Genomic DNA, 15,529 nt, shown 5'->3' on the forward strand with positions numbered 1-15,529 from the left:
TGTGTGTGTGTGTGTGTATACACATCTACCTAAATACATATATATGTGCCATATACATGCCAGGTTCTAATGTTAATAACCTGCAGTCTACTACTGGTAATTAGGTATGATGGTGGTAGTAAAAGGGAATTATGTTATCTTCACAGATACAAAATTTAGCATGCTAAATGCTACACTAATTCTCCCCTGAATCACTCTCCACATATTTCTTATTTTATTCTCTAAGAGTCGCAATTTTTATCCAAGAATTCATTCATAAAGAAACATGATTTTCTTATTAAACAAAGTCAATAGTGATATATAATATAGATGCTAGGAATGCAGGCTATTTAAGCAATGGTTTCCCGTGTATTAAAATTTATGAGGCAGGAACTACACCTGCCAAAATAAAATAGTCTGAAAAAATCTTGAACATTTCTATATCTTGAAAAATAAACTGACTAAGAAAAATATCACCTAAAGGAAAATTAATTCAACAAAGGGGGTAAAAGAGTTTTTGCTGTCCTCATATGCTTCCTTTTCCCCAGAAGACAAAAATAAATCTACTAATGATTGGCCTTGCTCTACTGAATCATGATTTCTGAAATCTACATTTAAAAAAATACTTTTCTTCTTAGGCCTGCTTTCACCACCTTGAAATAAGGGAAAGCTGAAAGATAAGGAAACAACATCAAAAGTAGAAGAAATACAACAGCCATGGCGTGCTCTTTGGAGAAGAAATATGAGTGATGTGTGAATCCTGAGGAAAGGCTTAGAAGAGACCAACACTTTTTCAATAGCCAAACTATTTCTTGCACATAGATAGACATATTGGGTTTGTTTCCTTGAGATGGTAAGGCTTTGCTGGACCTTATTGCAGCAAGAGGATGAATCTTGATTTAAAGAGTTGTTTTTATATAGTGTGAAAGTAATGATTTTTAAAAAACTGATATTGTGGGACTCAAAGTAGAAGTTTTAGGAATGTAAAATATGTCATTTTTCAAAGAGGGAGTGATTAAGCAGTTTCATTACCCCTCTGGCACCTCTTACAATGGTAAGGACACCTGGCAGGTAACAGACTCATTTCTATTGCCATGCCTACATGACTGGAGATTTCCAGGAAGTTACTCAACTTAATCTGTGCCTCAGTTTCTTCATCAAAACAATGATACTGTTGAAGACAGTATCTCACTGATGTCCCTCCCAGATCTAAAATTATACATTTTACGTCCCTCCCAGATCTAAAATTATACATTTTTCTGACAGGTGGCAATTCTGAATTATAAAATCCCAATAAAAACATATGTTATTTTAAAAATGATAAGGGATGATTCTTAGCACCCATAATATTCTTAACATACAATCATTAATTATACCCCATCCAATAGCTGCCTCAAGTTACATCCAAATGCTAAATTCATTTTAAGGCCCTTTCTGAATTAAATCAGGGTTTATGAATTTTAATTGGGAATAAACTGAGGAATTTCCAGGTGCCAATAAATGGATAGCATCTCACATAACAAATGGCTCATGTTGAATCTTGTCTTAAATGTCTACCAGGATGTTGCTCTGAGATCAGTCCAAGGACTCCTGTACCAGTAACTAGCACTTAATACCCACATCCCGCCCCCAAGAGAACTATTTAAATAATATTCTTAATGATTTCAATTTCTTCATTTTAACTTATCTCTCACTAAATACTAGTAATAATATCTACTAAAGAATTTTCTTCAGGTCAAGGAAGCAGTGAAAAAACAAATAAATGGATCAACACAGTCTTGCAAATAGATCAGAATTGTAGGATCATGCACAGGATTATGTTTTTCATTTTTATTTCTCCTGGCTATCATTCTTCCTTATTTTCTCACAAATAAAAAATAACAGGATGTCAATCCTCAAAGGAATTTTACAGATTACTAACAGGAATGATAGCAATCATTTATTAAATACTTTCAACATGATAGATACTTTAAATATGTTAAAGCTAAAGTTCACGTAGGCTTTAAGTGCTGTTATCCTCATTTACAAATTGAAAGTGTAAATAAGGTTTATAGAGGTTAAGTAATAAATCCAAGATCTTACAGTTAGTATGAGGTAGAACTACTGTTCCATTATAAGTGACAGACTCCAAATGCCTGATGTAGCCCTGGTTCCTCTTTTTGATTTTCCCAATGTGACCTGCAGAAGTGAAGTGACTTAAGCAAGTCATATAGTTAGTTACTGGCAGACTTGGTACCACATCACCTGATATCTGGTCTTGCACTCTTTTAATTCACTAGGTTGGACAATCGGACCAAGCAAGATCCACCTAAGATGATACTTTTGTAATCATTACAGATAGTCTGACACTAACATAGAGTGGCTAGGGCAGCTAGATGTTCTAGGCATTCTAGAATGCTGTGAAAGAATTCACAGTTGTAAGAAGATTGAAAGACTGTATATTTTCATTTGGTTTTCAAAAATACTATTACCTACCATCACCAAAACTATAGGTAAAGTAACTATGCTTTATTGCTATTGGTATTGGCCCCTGTCCTTCCCTCCCCCTCGTCCCTCCCTCCCTCCCTCCCTCTCTCTCTCTCACACACACATACACACACACAGAAATTGGTAATACAGTTGCAAACATGGAAAATAATAAAAGCTTTTTCTTTTTAGCATTATTCTCAGAGGCACAATTAAAGAACCAGTGTTCGTCCTGCTGATGCGAAAAATCAAAGCAAGTATGCAGAGGTGCGTGTAGAAGATAATCATCACAACATTGTTTACAATAGTTTTAAGCTTTTATAGTATTTTCCCCATTGAATCCTGAGGTTAAAATATATCCATCAAAAAAACTTTAAAAAAAATGTATAAATCTTAAGATTCAACTACCTCGAAGGTACAGCCACTGACATTCTTTTCTTTATTCTTCTCCTTCCGACTACTTGCTTTATAAAGCATTTATTATTCAAATGTACCTTTCCACATCTTGAATTAATTACAGCCTTTCATTTGAAAAAACATATAGGCTCTATAAGTCAGTTCAAGAAAGATTTTTAAAAGTTAGAAAAATAGGCAAGGGCAGAATTAGGAAATCTCAGAAGTAACACAAATGGTCAACAATCAATGAAGCAAGGTTCAATCTCATTAACATTCGGGGGAAGGTACGATGAGATCTCACTGTTTAAGAGATTTGTAGAAATTTAAAAGATTGGTAATATAATGTTTTGAAATAAATTTCTCTTACATTCTTTGGTGAAAATGTAAATTGTTTTAGTCTCTCCTGGGGCTATTTTGTGAGTATACATTAAAATTGTTAATTGATTCATAACCTCCAACTCAGGGAGTCCAGTTTCTGGCATAGACCTAGAAAAAATACTCACAAATTTGAGAGTGGTGATAATGCTCTTCTAGAAAGGTTTTCTTCCCCTAGCCTCATATCTTTTTTTAAATCAAATTTATGGGGTGACATTGGTTAATAAAATTACACAGGTTTTGAGTGTACAATTCTATAATACATCATCTGTATATAGCATTCTGTGTTTACCACTCAAAGTTAAATTTCTTTTCATCACCATATATTTGACATCCTTTACCCTTATCTACCTCTCCCCACCCTCGATAACCACTAAACTGTTGGCCATTTGTATGTTTTCTTGGAAGAAGTGTCTGTTTGGGTCCTCTGCCCATTTTTTAATTGAATTGTTTGTGATTTTTTGTTGAGTTGTATGAGTTCTTTGTATATTATGGATATTAGCCCCTTATCAGAGGCGTTGTTTGCAAATGTCTTCTCCCATTCAGCTGGCTGCCTCTTTGTCTTGTTGATGGTTTCTTTTGCTGGGCAGAAACTTTTGAATTTGATACAGTCCCATTGGTTTATTTTTGTTTTTACTTCCCTTGCCTTTGAAGTCAAATTCATAAAATCCTCTCTAAACCCAAGGTCCAGGAGTGTAGTATCTAGGTTTTCTTCTATGAAATTGTTTCAGGTCTTATGTTTAGGTCTTTGATCCATTTTCAGTTAATTTTGGTGTGTGGTAACAGATAGCAATCTAGTTTCACTCTTTTGCAGGTAGCTTTCCAATTTTCCCAGCACCATTCATTGAAGAGGCTTTTCTTTCTCCATTGTACGCTTTTGGCTCCTTGACAAAAATCATTGGCCCATATATACAGGGGTTTATTCCTGAACTCTCTATAATTTGAAGTCAGGCAGTATGATACCTTTGGCCTTGTTTTTTATTCTCAGGATTGCTTTGACTATTTGGGATCTTTTGTGATTCCATAAAAATCTGATGATTTTTTGTTCTATTTCTTTAAAAAATGATGTTGTCCTTTCAGTGGCTTCTCATCTCTACTTTTTTGCCCCTCCTGATTCAGCAAGTCCCTGGTGGGGCCCAGGAATTTGTACTTTTTTATCATGGTAAAATATATATAACATAAACTTACCATTTTAATCACTTTTAAGTGCATAGTTCAATGGCATTAAATACATTAATATTGCTGTGCAACCATTATCACCATCTTCCTCCAGAATTTTTCTTCTCAAATTGAAACTCTGTATCCATAAAACAATAGCCCTATTCCTCCTCCTTCGCAGGTCCTGGCAACCAGCATTCTGTGAAACTGACTACTGTAGGTACCTCATATAATTAGAATCAGATATTTATCCTTTGGTGTCTGGAATAATTCATTTAGCATAATGTTTTCAAGGTTCATCCATGTTGTAGCATGTCTCAGAATTTCATTCTTTTTAAGTCTGAATAGTATTCCATTATATGTATATGCCACATTTTCTTAATCCATTCATTTATCGATAGACATTTAGGTTGTTTCCACCTTTTGGCTATTGTGACTAATGCTGCTGTGAATATTGGTGTAAAAATATCTGTTCAAGTCATTGCTTTCAATTCCCAGAACTCATTTATTTTTCCATAAAATCTAAAGGCCTTATGTAATCTTCTTCCTTTAAAAAAGCATACATACCACCTCTCTGGTTGTTTTCCTTACTGTTTTCCCCCTTGTTTACTAAGCTTTGCCCACACAGCTCTCTCATCTTCCTCCAATCTTCCAAGCATACTACTGCATCAGAGTGCTTGCCTGTGAAGTTGGATCCCTTTGGCCTTAAAATTTTTCCCAAGACACCTGCCTAGTTTGTTCACTCACTTTACTCAGGTCTCTGCTCAAATACCATTTGTTTTGTGGACATTTCTGAATACGTGATATAAAGTAATATGCCCTCTGTTATTTATTCTTTGTTGCTTTACCTCACTTTCCTTTTCTTCTTTCTCCTAATTGGAATCAGACATCCTATTTCTTTATTGGTTTGTTGTCTATCTTCCCCACTTAGAATGTAAATCACATGAGATCAGACACTTTTTTTTTTGTTCTCCAATGTAGCTCCATGTCCTGGAACAGTTTCTAATTCATAGTAGGCAATTAGTAAATATTTGATGAGTGATAAAATGACTAACTGACTGAAGGAATGCATATATGCACAAAAAGGCATGTCTGATATTTATTGTAGTACTTTTCATAATAAAAAAGAAAATATTCGTCATTAGAGAGTGGTTAAAAAACTAGATACATCCATACTATGAAATATTCTACAGCAGTAAAAAAATGAGGTAACTCTATATGCACTATTACTAAAAATGTTCAAGACATAGAAATAAGTTTTAAAAAGCAATTTTAAGAATAATACAAATAGGATGCTAGAATTTATAGAACACTCATGAGTTATCTCTTGTTAAATAAATTGAATGGGGAATGTAGTAGGGGAGAACTTTGCTTATCTAAATTATTTTAAAAATCTGCACCAAAGATGTGTATGTGCATTACTTGTATAACTTGAAAAAAATAAAGATAGATACATTAATAGATATATAAAAGATTACATGTTGGATAGATGAAGAATTCCTGCTTTCACCGCTGCAAGAAATAAAACTTAGAATTTGGGATTTTTGACATTTGGCATAGTGTGCCAAAAGTCTGGTTATGGTCCATTTGGATTATTAAAGAAATAAGAGCTCTTAGAACAAAAGGTGGAAAGTACAGTAGTAATTGTCTGCTGATGTTTCCCTCTGTCTTCCTCTACCATCCCATATGCATACATTTGCATACATCATATACACATATATGCACACACTACCAGCCATATGCATACATTTCTATGTTAAAATATTCCATTAGAATATATAAGTAAGCATTTCTATGTTAAAACATATCATTCATATAGACAGATATCTATGTATGTAATCTATATAGATATAGATGTAAATATAGATATAGATATCTATATAAGTAATCACAAATATCAATATCTGAAAAGGTATGTACCAATTAACAGATGTTACCTGTTCTTTTAAGTTTAGGAGATTTTTTTTCCTTCTTACTACTTGTCTGTATATTTTCCAGTTTATTCTATAGCAAGCATTTATTACTTCAGTAATTTGAAAGAAAATAACTATATTTTTAAAGTAAAAAATTGCAAAAGTAAAAACAAACCTAATTTTACCTTGTTATGTAACACACAGAGTAAGTCTGCAAACCAACGGAAGGATTGGATATTTCTGCACACCCAAATAAAATACAGCCTTCTAAGTTTGTATGGTTTCCAGTCATCCCTTTAAAATTAAAATAACATGACAGTGATTAGGATGGCAAAAAAATAAGTTAAGAATCCATGTATCTTCGAAAATTTTGCCCTTCATTAGTAAGTAACCAATAGAAAAACCAGTCATTTACATTCCAAGTGTCTGATATAAAACTTACTAAAACACCCAAATGAATCTAAACTGCTGACTCAAACACATGATAGACTCATGTTATACATGAATTTTAGTTCATACTTGTGAATATTATATGCATATCACCCACTTCCAGTTGAAGGTAATAAACTAAACTCCTCAATCAGAATAATACCGGCCCTGCATCTCAGAAAGTTCTTTATTTTCAGTGAATTCTATCACCTGGCGGGGCTCCAGTCATCATCAGTCTTGCCTGGATTCCACGCAAAGTGAGCCAAAACCATTCCAGAAATTGGTTGTTTATCCCCTTCATAACATCATTAAAGAAGGAGATTTCACAACCACCTACTATGTAATGCATTCCAGTAACTCATGATTCCAAGCCTGGATTCCCATTTATAATTAGGAAGTAGGCTAGAGATTAAGAAAATACTCTTTCCTTAACTTTAGGTGTCCAAATAACTTGCAATATGTTTTCAGAAACACATGATTGCTGGCTTGAAATAACCTTCAAAAAATCCTAAATTCATATCAAGTATTTGAAATTGAAATATGATATCATTCAAACACATCACCTTTTGGGGGGGTACTACATTAAACAAATTTCATGCAAATTGTGTCTTGTTGAAAAGTGAATAGAATAGATTTGAGAATACTTTCATATTGTCATTTTGTTTGTGTTTTCACGACAATATTAATCAGTTAATTTTTGCTTATAATCCTAGAACTAAAATAACTGCAAATGTATTTCATGATTAAGCAATCTAACATCTAAAATTTCTATCTTTTGGTCTGTTATAAATTTGCTGAGTAACAGACCAAAAAATGAAGGCCTCATTTTGTCATCTCCTCAAACTTTCCCTGACATACTTCTACAATAATACTAGCCCTTTATTTCTATATCCCATTAATCTCTCTTCTTTTCATTGTAGTTCTAATATTCTCTGAAATAATGTTATTTATTAGTTTCTCACTGGTTTATTTTTACCTGCTTCATTTGAATGTAAGGTTTTTAAGGGCAGGCACTCAGCTTTATTTGTTACTGTGCTTCCAGTAACTATAAGATGGATTAGCACACAGGTGCTCAAAAATATTTGCTGACTGAATGGATAAGTGGTGTCACTTACCACTGATGAGGAAGTAGAGAAATGAAGGCTGGTGGAATGACTTTAATAGAGGATAAGGGCAGAGGAATGCATAATTGTGATACTGACATATTTTACAGGAGAGCATGCTGAAAGTCAAAGACCACATGATAAGAATCACTGAATTATTCCTCTCATCGACCAGTAAGTAAATGGAGTTCCTCCAACAAGTAGAAGGATTCAGTAAGGATTTACTTCATACTAAAAGAGAGATGTCTAAAATATTGGCAGTTCTCTATTTGGACTAATAAAATGGATCAAAATGACATACAGCAGAGTGTTGAGTATTGATGCAAATGGAGTTACTCCAATGCCTCCAGCCACGCAGAGGCTAACCTCATAGTTCAATGATTCCTCAAATGGACTTCCAAAGGGACCATCAATGTATAGCCTGTAGAGAAGGCAGACAATGGTGGGAAAGATGAAAATGAGTTAAATTAATTTTCTGTAACATATAGCAAACATACTGAAAACAATTTCTAGGCTTTGTGATGGTTTAGGTCTTACTTCATCAAATTTCACAGTGATAAGCCAAAAAGAACAAGAAATGTTCATGAACTGTCCATATTAGAATAGTACATCTGTTTCTTAGCATACCTTTTTAGAGGTTAACAGTCATTTAACATATAGAAAAATGTATATAGGACCATGACAGATAGCTAAGGACAAGTTAAAGCTCTGATCATATTATATTACTATATTTGACTAAATTAAAATACCAACTGCTTTACTGTGTATATATTTAATAAATAATGTTCACGTTAATGGCAAAGTCAGTAGTAGAAATATTTACCAAAACATTTACTATGTGAACAGAAAAGTAATAGGAGAAAAGAAAAGAAACGAATACAGTTCCTCCTCTTGCCACAGTTAGGTTTTATTAGTATAGAAACAGCTGGAGAACAATCTCAAAGGAATTTCTAATTACTCTACTAGTGATTATATATTCAAATGTGTGTGTGCATGTCTGTGTGTGAAATCCTTAACTACAACAAAACTTGCTAATTGTTCACTCAATATTCATCCATTCTTTCTTATTTAAAAAAACTAAAAAACAAATAAACAACAACAACAACAAAAACATTCATTCCATTCAGGGAAGCAAAGTACCAGCCAAAACACTACATTTCCCAGACTCTCGCATCCATTTCGGCTGTGTGACTATGTTCTGGTTAAAGGAGTATAAATGTAAGTGCAACTGGAAAAAGTGGAAGGCTCCTTGCAGGAAGCTGTCTCAGTTGAAAGTTGCATCTCTTTATTCCTCCACCTTTCTTTCCTCCTTCCTGGTACCTAAAATGTTGACTTGATGGTCTAAATACTTATCTTTGATGACTATAGAATTACCATACCGTCTATGAACTACCTATTTCCAGATATCTTTGTGTTAAAAATAAAAATAAAAAACATACAAGGTGCTACTGTTTTAAAACTCTTTTTATTGTAAAAAAATAACTTTGCTAAAAAATAGTAACATTTCTAAAAAGTACATTTGTGTTCTCAGCCTTACAATACACATGTCATTCATTGTTAGGAATGATTCCAACAGATCGCTTAAGATTAAGCATCTGTGGGCTTACCAGTTAAGTGTTTGCCAACTACATTTATGAATGGATAGTCTTTTGACCTGTAAGCTCTATGGCTTGTAGTCTGTATTATATACTACTAATCATTGCCAAAATCTGTTTTCCTTTCCTCCTAGGTACTCAATAGACTATGTTTCCTGGGCTTTTTGTGATTATATTGAGCCTTGTGTCCAATTCTGACCACTGGGCTATGAGTGGAAGCATTTGTTATTTCTGGAGTGAGGCAGGAAAAGTTTTTCCCTTCCCCATGACAACAGTCAAATTTTAAATGCTTAAGGTAGTGTTCTAAACATAGCAGAAATTCAGAAAATAGTGATGAATCATACACTCACAATATGCTTGATTCTTATATTTATTTCACTCAAACTTTACAACTTATTTACTCAACAAACAAAAAAACATATTTCAAAGTTAATAATACAGTATATTGGGTTCTTGATAGAAATCTCAAAATATCACTGGCTCAAAAACAACATATGAGAATTGATTCTACCAGTTTTTACCATGTAAGCAAATTTAGGACATAAACATTTAGCAACAAAATTGGGTAAAAATAAGTACTTCCAACAGTAAAAACTGGATTATTGTAAATCTGTACAACTATTTTAGAATCCACTAGACCTAGTGCCATCGTCTTAGTCATACACTCATTCATTCAACAAATGTTTTTCCGCTCCTGCAGTGTACCAGACACTGTTTCAAGTGTGTAGGATACAGAAGTGAGTAAGGTAGAAAAAGTCCCTGATCTCATGGTTCTTCTATTCTGGTAGGAAAAGAACTAGCCCTTAAGTAAAGATATAAAAAGATATATAATGCCACAGTGAAACATGCTCCTAAAAATAGGTAAAACGTAATAATTATTGAGGCTAGGTGATTTGGCACATAAAAGTTCATTATAGTGTTCTGTTTACCTTTGTATATGCTTGAAATTTTGCATAGGCAGTTTAAATGTGCATGTGCCATTCAATCAGAGACCTAAATGAAGTGAAGGAGTAAGATATAAAACCATCTGAGAGAAGGATCTTTCCAGCAAAAGTAACAGAAAGTGTAAATAAACAAAGCATTCTTGGCTCAAGTATATATGCACACCAGCTAAACCCTTCTCAGGAAATTTCAGCTCAGCTTCTCTGTTCAATCTGCTGATAATTGTGTTTAAGAATTTTCTTTGTGAAGGACTAATGCTCTATTTGGACCATTCCATGCCGGTTTCTGTTGATTAACAAATATTTTAGCACCTATCTTATAAAAAGCACTCTTCAGGTGCTGGAGGTTACGGCTGTGAACAAGAGACAAAAATCCCTGTTCTTGTAGAAGGCTTCTCTTTGATGTGGTTATCTGACATCCTTCATTAGTGCATACTTATCGAGAATCTTCTAAATGCAAAGTTCTGGAGATATAAAAGTATAACTCTTGTCCTCAGCAATTTTGGTGCTGCCCCATTACTCTATATGCATGCCTACTTCCAAAAAGGAAAAACAGACACAGGGCATTTTACTTGAGTAGCCAAGGATAAGAGAGAGGACTCATTAAGCAATTACCTTTCCTACTTGTCTGCTTTCCAACTCCCTATCCCCACCCCCCACCCCCAAACACACACACATTCCTTACATCCCATATAACTCCTCTTTGGTGTTCCTGAATAACTTTGGCCAACAAGACAAGAACTCAGGGTTCTAGTCACTTACTAGGTTGGGTCATCAGTAAGTTATTTGTCCTATCTAAATCTGGTTTCCTACATCTCTAAAAGGAGCAAAGAGATGTGATAACACAGAAAACACCTGCTAAGGACTGTAGAGGGCCACAAGTAAATGCTTGTTTTGTTAATGGCATCAATGAGCACCTACAGTCCACTGTCAGGCCATCTGAGAAGTCCAGCATAATACAGGAAATGGACCAAGTTCAGGATGAGTTAAAAAAAAAATGTAGGTGAGAATGTGATTTGAAGAACCTTAGAGAATCAGCTGTTTTTTCACTGGAAATTCTTTTTGCACAAAGCGAAACAAAATTTTGATTTTTTGAGAGGAAGGATGAAAAATGAAATTACTGGTAATTGATTAGTTGGCAACAGCTGGGCCTCTGAGGAAGGCAGAAAGAGGAACTACTTAAATCATTTTTTACATGTATAACCTGGTTAATGTGCAAAATCCATTGCCTTTAATTTATAAGCAGTGACTTTTTTCTCCCTTAGAACCTGGTTTTTAAAAGAATGCTACATTATTACTATCATTACATATGTGACAAGATTATAGAAACTAAAGGCAACTATTCAAAGTCTTGCAACAACATAGTAGAGGTGAGATCAACCTGACATATTTTTAAAGCTCATGATGACCAATGAAAAGTTCCTTTAAGAAAATTGTGAATATAAGAGAATTCTAAGAAAAGGAAGAATCATTTTCCCTAGCCCACGCAGAAATATATAAACATTTTTTAAATAAGTTTTTCTCTTTAAAGTAGAATTCATTAAATGTTAATGGTTTAACTGTTTTAATGAGTAACATTGATCAGCTGATACACCAGTTATATTAGATCTCCTTTTCTCAGTGAAGAAATCCATCAGTTATAAATTAACTTAACTATATTAAAAAATAAATGTACAACCAAAACTTCTTGAAATTGTATTTTCCAGTACTTCTTATCATATCTCCCAAAACACATTGATAACATAATTAATTAAAAAGAACTTATTTTGAGAATCTGAGGAAAGAACTAGTTAGAATTCATAAAATTATTTTAAGAAAAAATCTCTATTAATTAAAAAATAGATATTAATTGTACTAGTATTTCCCAAAAGGGATTTCAAGGGACAATAAAATATGGGGGAAAAAAGTGTCTCATAGTCAAATAAATTTAGGAAATGTGTTAAGAAAAATTTTATTTTATTCGTGTGATTTTTAAAAAATATCTTTAATTCAAAAGTTCTCCAGGCTTTTAACATGCCAAAGTGCCTCAATAATTCCCAAGTAGGCAATACATGATACTCTGTAAAAACATATTTCACCACAAACTCCTTCTCTCCACAAAATGTCTGTTAAGATTTTAGAGTATAGAGAACAATTTAGGAAATGGAGACCTAGAATCAAGAAAAAGAAAAGGTACTTTTCTTTAACAGGTTAATTCCCTTGTGTGCTTTAACAAAAGATAACTTTAGCTACAATAGACATTGCAAAAATTGTTTTAAAGATTAAATAAGCAGGAGGGAGAATTAATGTGCTTTTATTTAATTCAACATATAATAATGGAAGTTTTACTATGAGTAAGGCCCACTACCAACTGCTGCAAAAAAAAAAAAAAAAAAAAAGAAAGAAAAAGAAAGAAAGAAAGAAAAAGCCAGAGGTGAGTAATTGCAATGTCTGTACTCAAGGAGGTTAGAAAAAGGAAACTGGCTAGAACAAACATACACAAGTATAAAAAAATAAGGCACAATTTGAGAACTTAAGTGTGTTATAGATCCATATGACATATACACAATACTTTGTACTTTTCACATATCTATCATAATCTTAACACTTTATGAGATAGGTGCAATATTATCATCCTCATTTAACAAATGAGAAACCTGAGGCCACAAGAGATGCCATGACCAGTCTGAAGTTTCCCACCTCCTGGATGGGATACTGGATTGGAGGAGGAAATAGGGTGTGAGGAAGAATAAAAGGTGAGGAGAGAGAGACCAGGGTCCAGTCCTTAAAGAAAATCTGTTAGGTTATGCATCTCAGTCACAGATCCAAATACATATTTCTGTCTGAAAATAAGATGTGCTTTTGTGACAGTCAGTGAGAACTATCAGAAACTAACTTGTGAGAACTATCCGATGTGAGAACTATCAGAAACGAACTTGCTCGCACACAGGCGGGAAAAGAAGAGCCCCATTGCTGCACAGCTGCTTTGAGTAGCCTTGTACTGTACTGAATCATGCAGCTGATAAAAGCGAAAAGAATGTATACAGACACTTTGCTAATGATAGCCTTTGCAGGGATAGAAAAAGGAAACCATTATTTTTAGCAAAAGCTAGATGGTGTCAAATGTTGCAATTGTTCAGTGGTGTTTAGGTTTTATAGCCATGCACTTACAACTTTTTTAAAAACTACTTTTATTATGCAGAGCCCAGCGAGGGAGGGTTGGAGTTAGCTTTGTTACAATTCTGAAATTCTCTGTCCCCAACTTCTCTGTAACCATAAAACTATCATTTAATTACATATTTTGATAAATATAAGTTTCTTAGGAATTAAGATTTCACATCATAAAAGAATGAACTTTATTCAATAAACATTTTTAAAGAATAAACAACAATTATGATGTGCTAATGTAAGACAAAAGATCTTGTTATTATTAGCCATATCCAATGAAAGAGTAGGCTATAAGAGGGTAGTATAAAAAGTAAACTAAATATTTTTTATTAATAGCCATTAGGTGGATACAGCACAATTGTATGATGTTTTAAAGATTAAAAAGCACATCTATATAAATTTCTTTTCTTAATTATATTTAATGGGGTAACACTGGTTAATAAAATTATATAGGTTTCAAGTGTACAATTCAATAATACACCATATGTATATTACATTGTGTGTTCACCATCCAAAGTCAAATCTCCTTCTGTCACCATATGTTTGACCCCTTTTACCCTTAACTACCTACTTCTCTCCCCTAATAACCACTAAACTCTTGTCCATATCTATGAGTCTTTATTTGTCTTGTTTGTTTTTGTTTTCAGTTTTATACCCCACATATAAATTTCTGATTTGATCTCAGACCAATCTATGTCAGTAAAATATGGCAAAAATGGGTATTCTTCCACATATTCTACCTGGGTTGATGTCAAAGGAGATGTTACTTTTAATGAAGTTTCGGACTATAACAAGCCTCCGGGGCAGTGAGGTTTCTATAGGAAATAGCTATTTTCGAACTAAACCAGACAGCCCAAGGATAATTTTTTTACCAAAATAAATTTATGGAAAGATACTACAATACAAAATCATTAGTCTGTTCCTTGTCTAACCTGATAATAGAGCTATGCAATTGGCACAGTGCTGTGTGCTTTAGATGAATTATTTATAATTATTAAATAAGAGTAATATGGTGTTATTCCACTTTATTGTTTAAAAGCTGAGATTCTGCAAGTTTAAATATTTGCTTAAAGCCAACATCTAATAAGCCACACGTCTACCATCAGAATAAATTCCATTTCTGTTTATAAACAAAGTAAAAACGTCTTTCTCAATTAGGAGTTTGCTCTAATTCTTTCAATCAGAGAAATAATTAATTGAACCTTTATCTATGATTAGTTATTCTCTTTATGTTCAGAAATATTTTTACTTGAAAGTCTATCTTATCTGAAATAATTTTTCTTTGGTTAGAATCTCTCTGCTACATTATTTGCCTTCTTTAACTTTCAGCCTTTCTATATCTTTATGTTTTGTGTGAATCTCTTGAAAACAACTGACTGCACTATTTCATATTCTCAATCTAGTCTGACAGCCTTTTCCTTTGAACTGTAGAATTTAGTTTGATTTTGTGGAATTACTTACCACAATATCATCTTGTACTGTTTATTGATCCAACCTTTTTCTTGTTTCTTCCCCTCCCCCTTTCTTTTCTTGACTATTTTTACATTAAGTGTTTGTCTCTGCTTTTAGTTTTTTATAAGTAAATTATGATGTTTCCCACGATAAATTTATTTTTATTATGTTGGGATTTATTAGTAACCCTGAATTTGAGCTATTATTTTTTCAAATATTACATCTCCTATACTGTTTCTCTCTCTTTTTCCTTTCCTTTTGGATTTCTAATATAAAGAAAGGCAGGAACTTCTCATTCCATCCACAATACTTCTTAACCTTTCTTTTATATTTTCCATATCTTTGTCTCTCTGTGCTGCATTCTGGATATTTGTTTTATTTGACAATTTATTTACTCTATGGTTGTGTTAATCTGCTAAATTTATAATATTGTATCTTTCATTTCTAGAAGTTCTATTGGCCCTTTTCAAAAGTACCTTGAGTCTTACTTGTCCCATGTCTTATTATTTTAATGCTGTTTCAATTCTTTAGAGATATTAAACATTTTTTTATACTTTTTGAATATATAATTTCTA

General features: G+C 33.2%; 1 protein-coding gene across 6 annotated transcripts in view; it reads right to left on the bottom strand.

Annotated features, from left to right (window-relative positions):
• Window positions 1-15,529, bottom strand: part of NOX4 (NADPH oxidase 4) — a 140,423-nt gene that overhangs the window by 20,450 nt on the left and 104,444 nt on the right. For all 6 annotated transcript variants that reach the window (XM_023532490.1, XM_011363283.2, XM_023532488.1 and 3 more), the window contains 2 exons: window positions 8,121-8,240; window positions 6,473-6,581 (listed from right to left, as the gene is read on the bottom strand). In XM_023532490.1, coding sequence (XP_023388258.1) covers window positions 6,473-6,581; window positions 8,121-8,240 — 229 coding nt within the window. The remainder of the gene's footprint in view (window positions 1-6,472; window positions 6,582-8,120; window positions 8,241-15,529) is intronic.

The sequence above is a fragment of the Pteropus vampyrus genome, unplaced genomic scaffold (assembly GCF_000151845.1).
Source record: "Pteropus vampyrus isolate Shadow unplaced genomic scaffold, Pvam_2.0 Scaffold84, whole genome shotgun sequence".
Classification (NCBI taxonomy): Eukaryota; Metazoa; Chordata; class Mammalia; order Chiroptera; family Pteropodidae; genus Pteropus; species Pteropus vampyrus.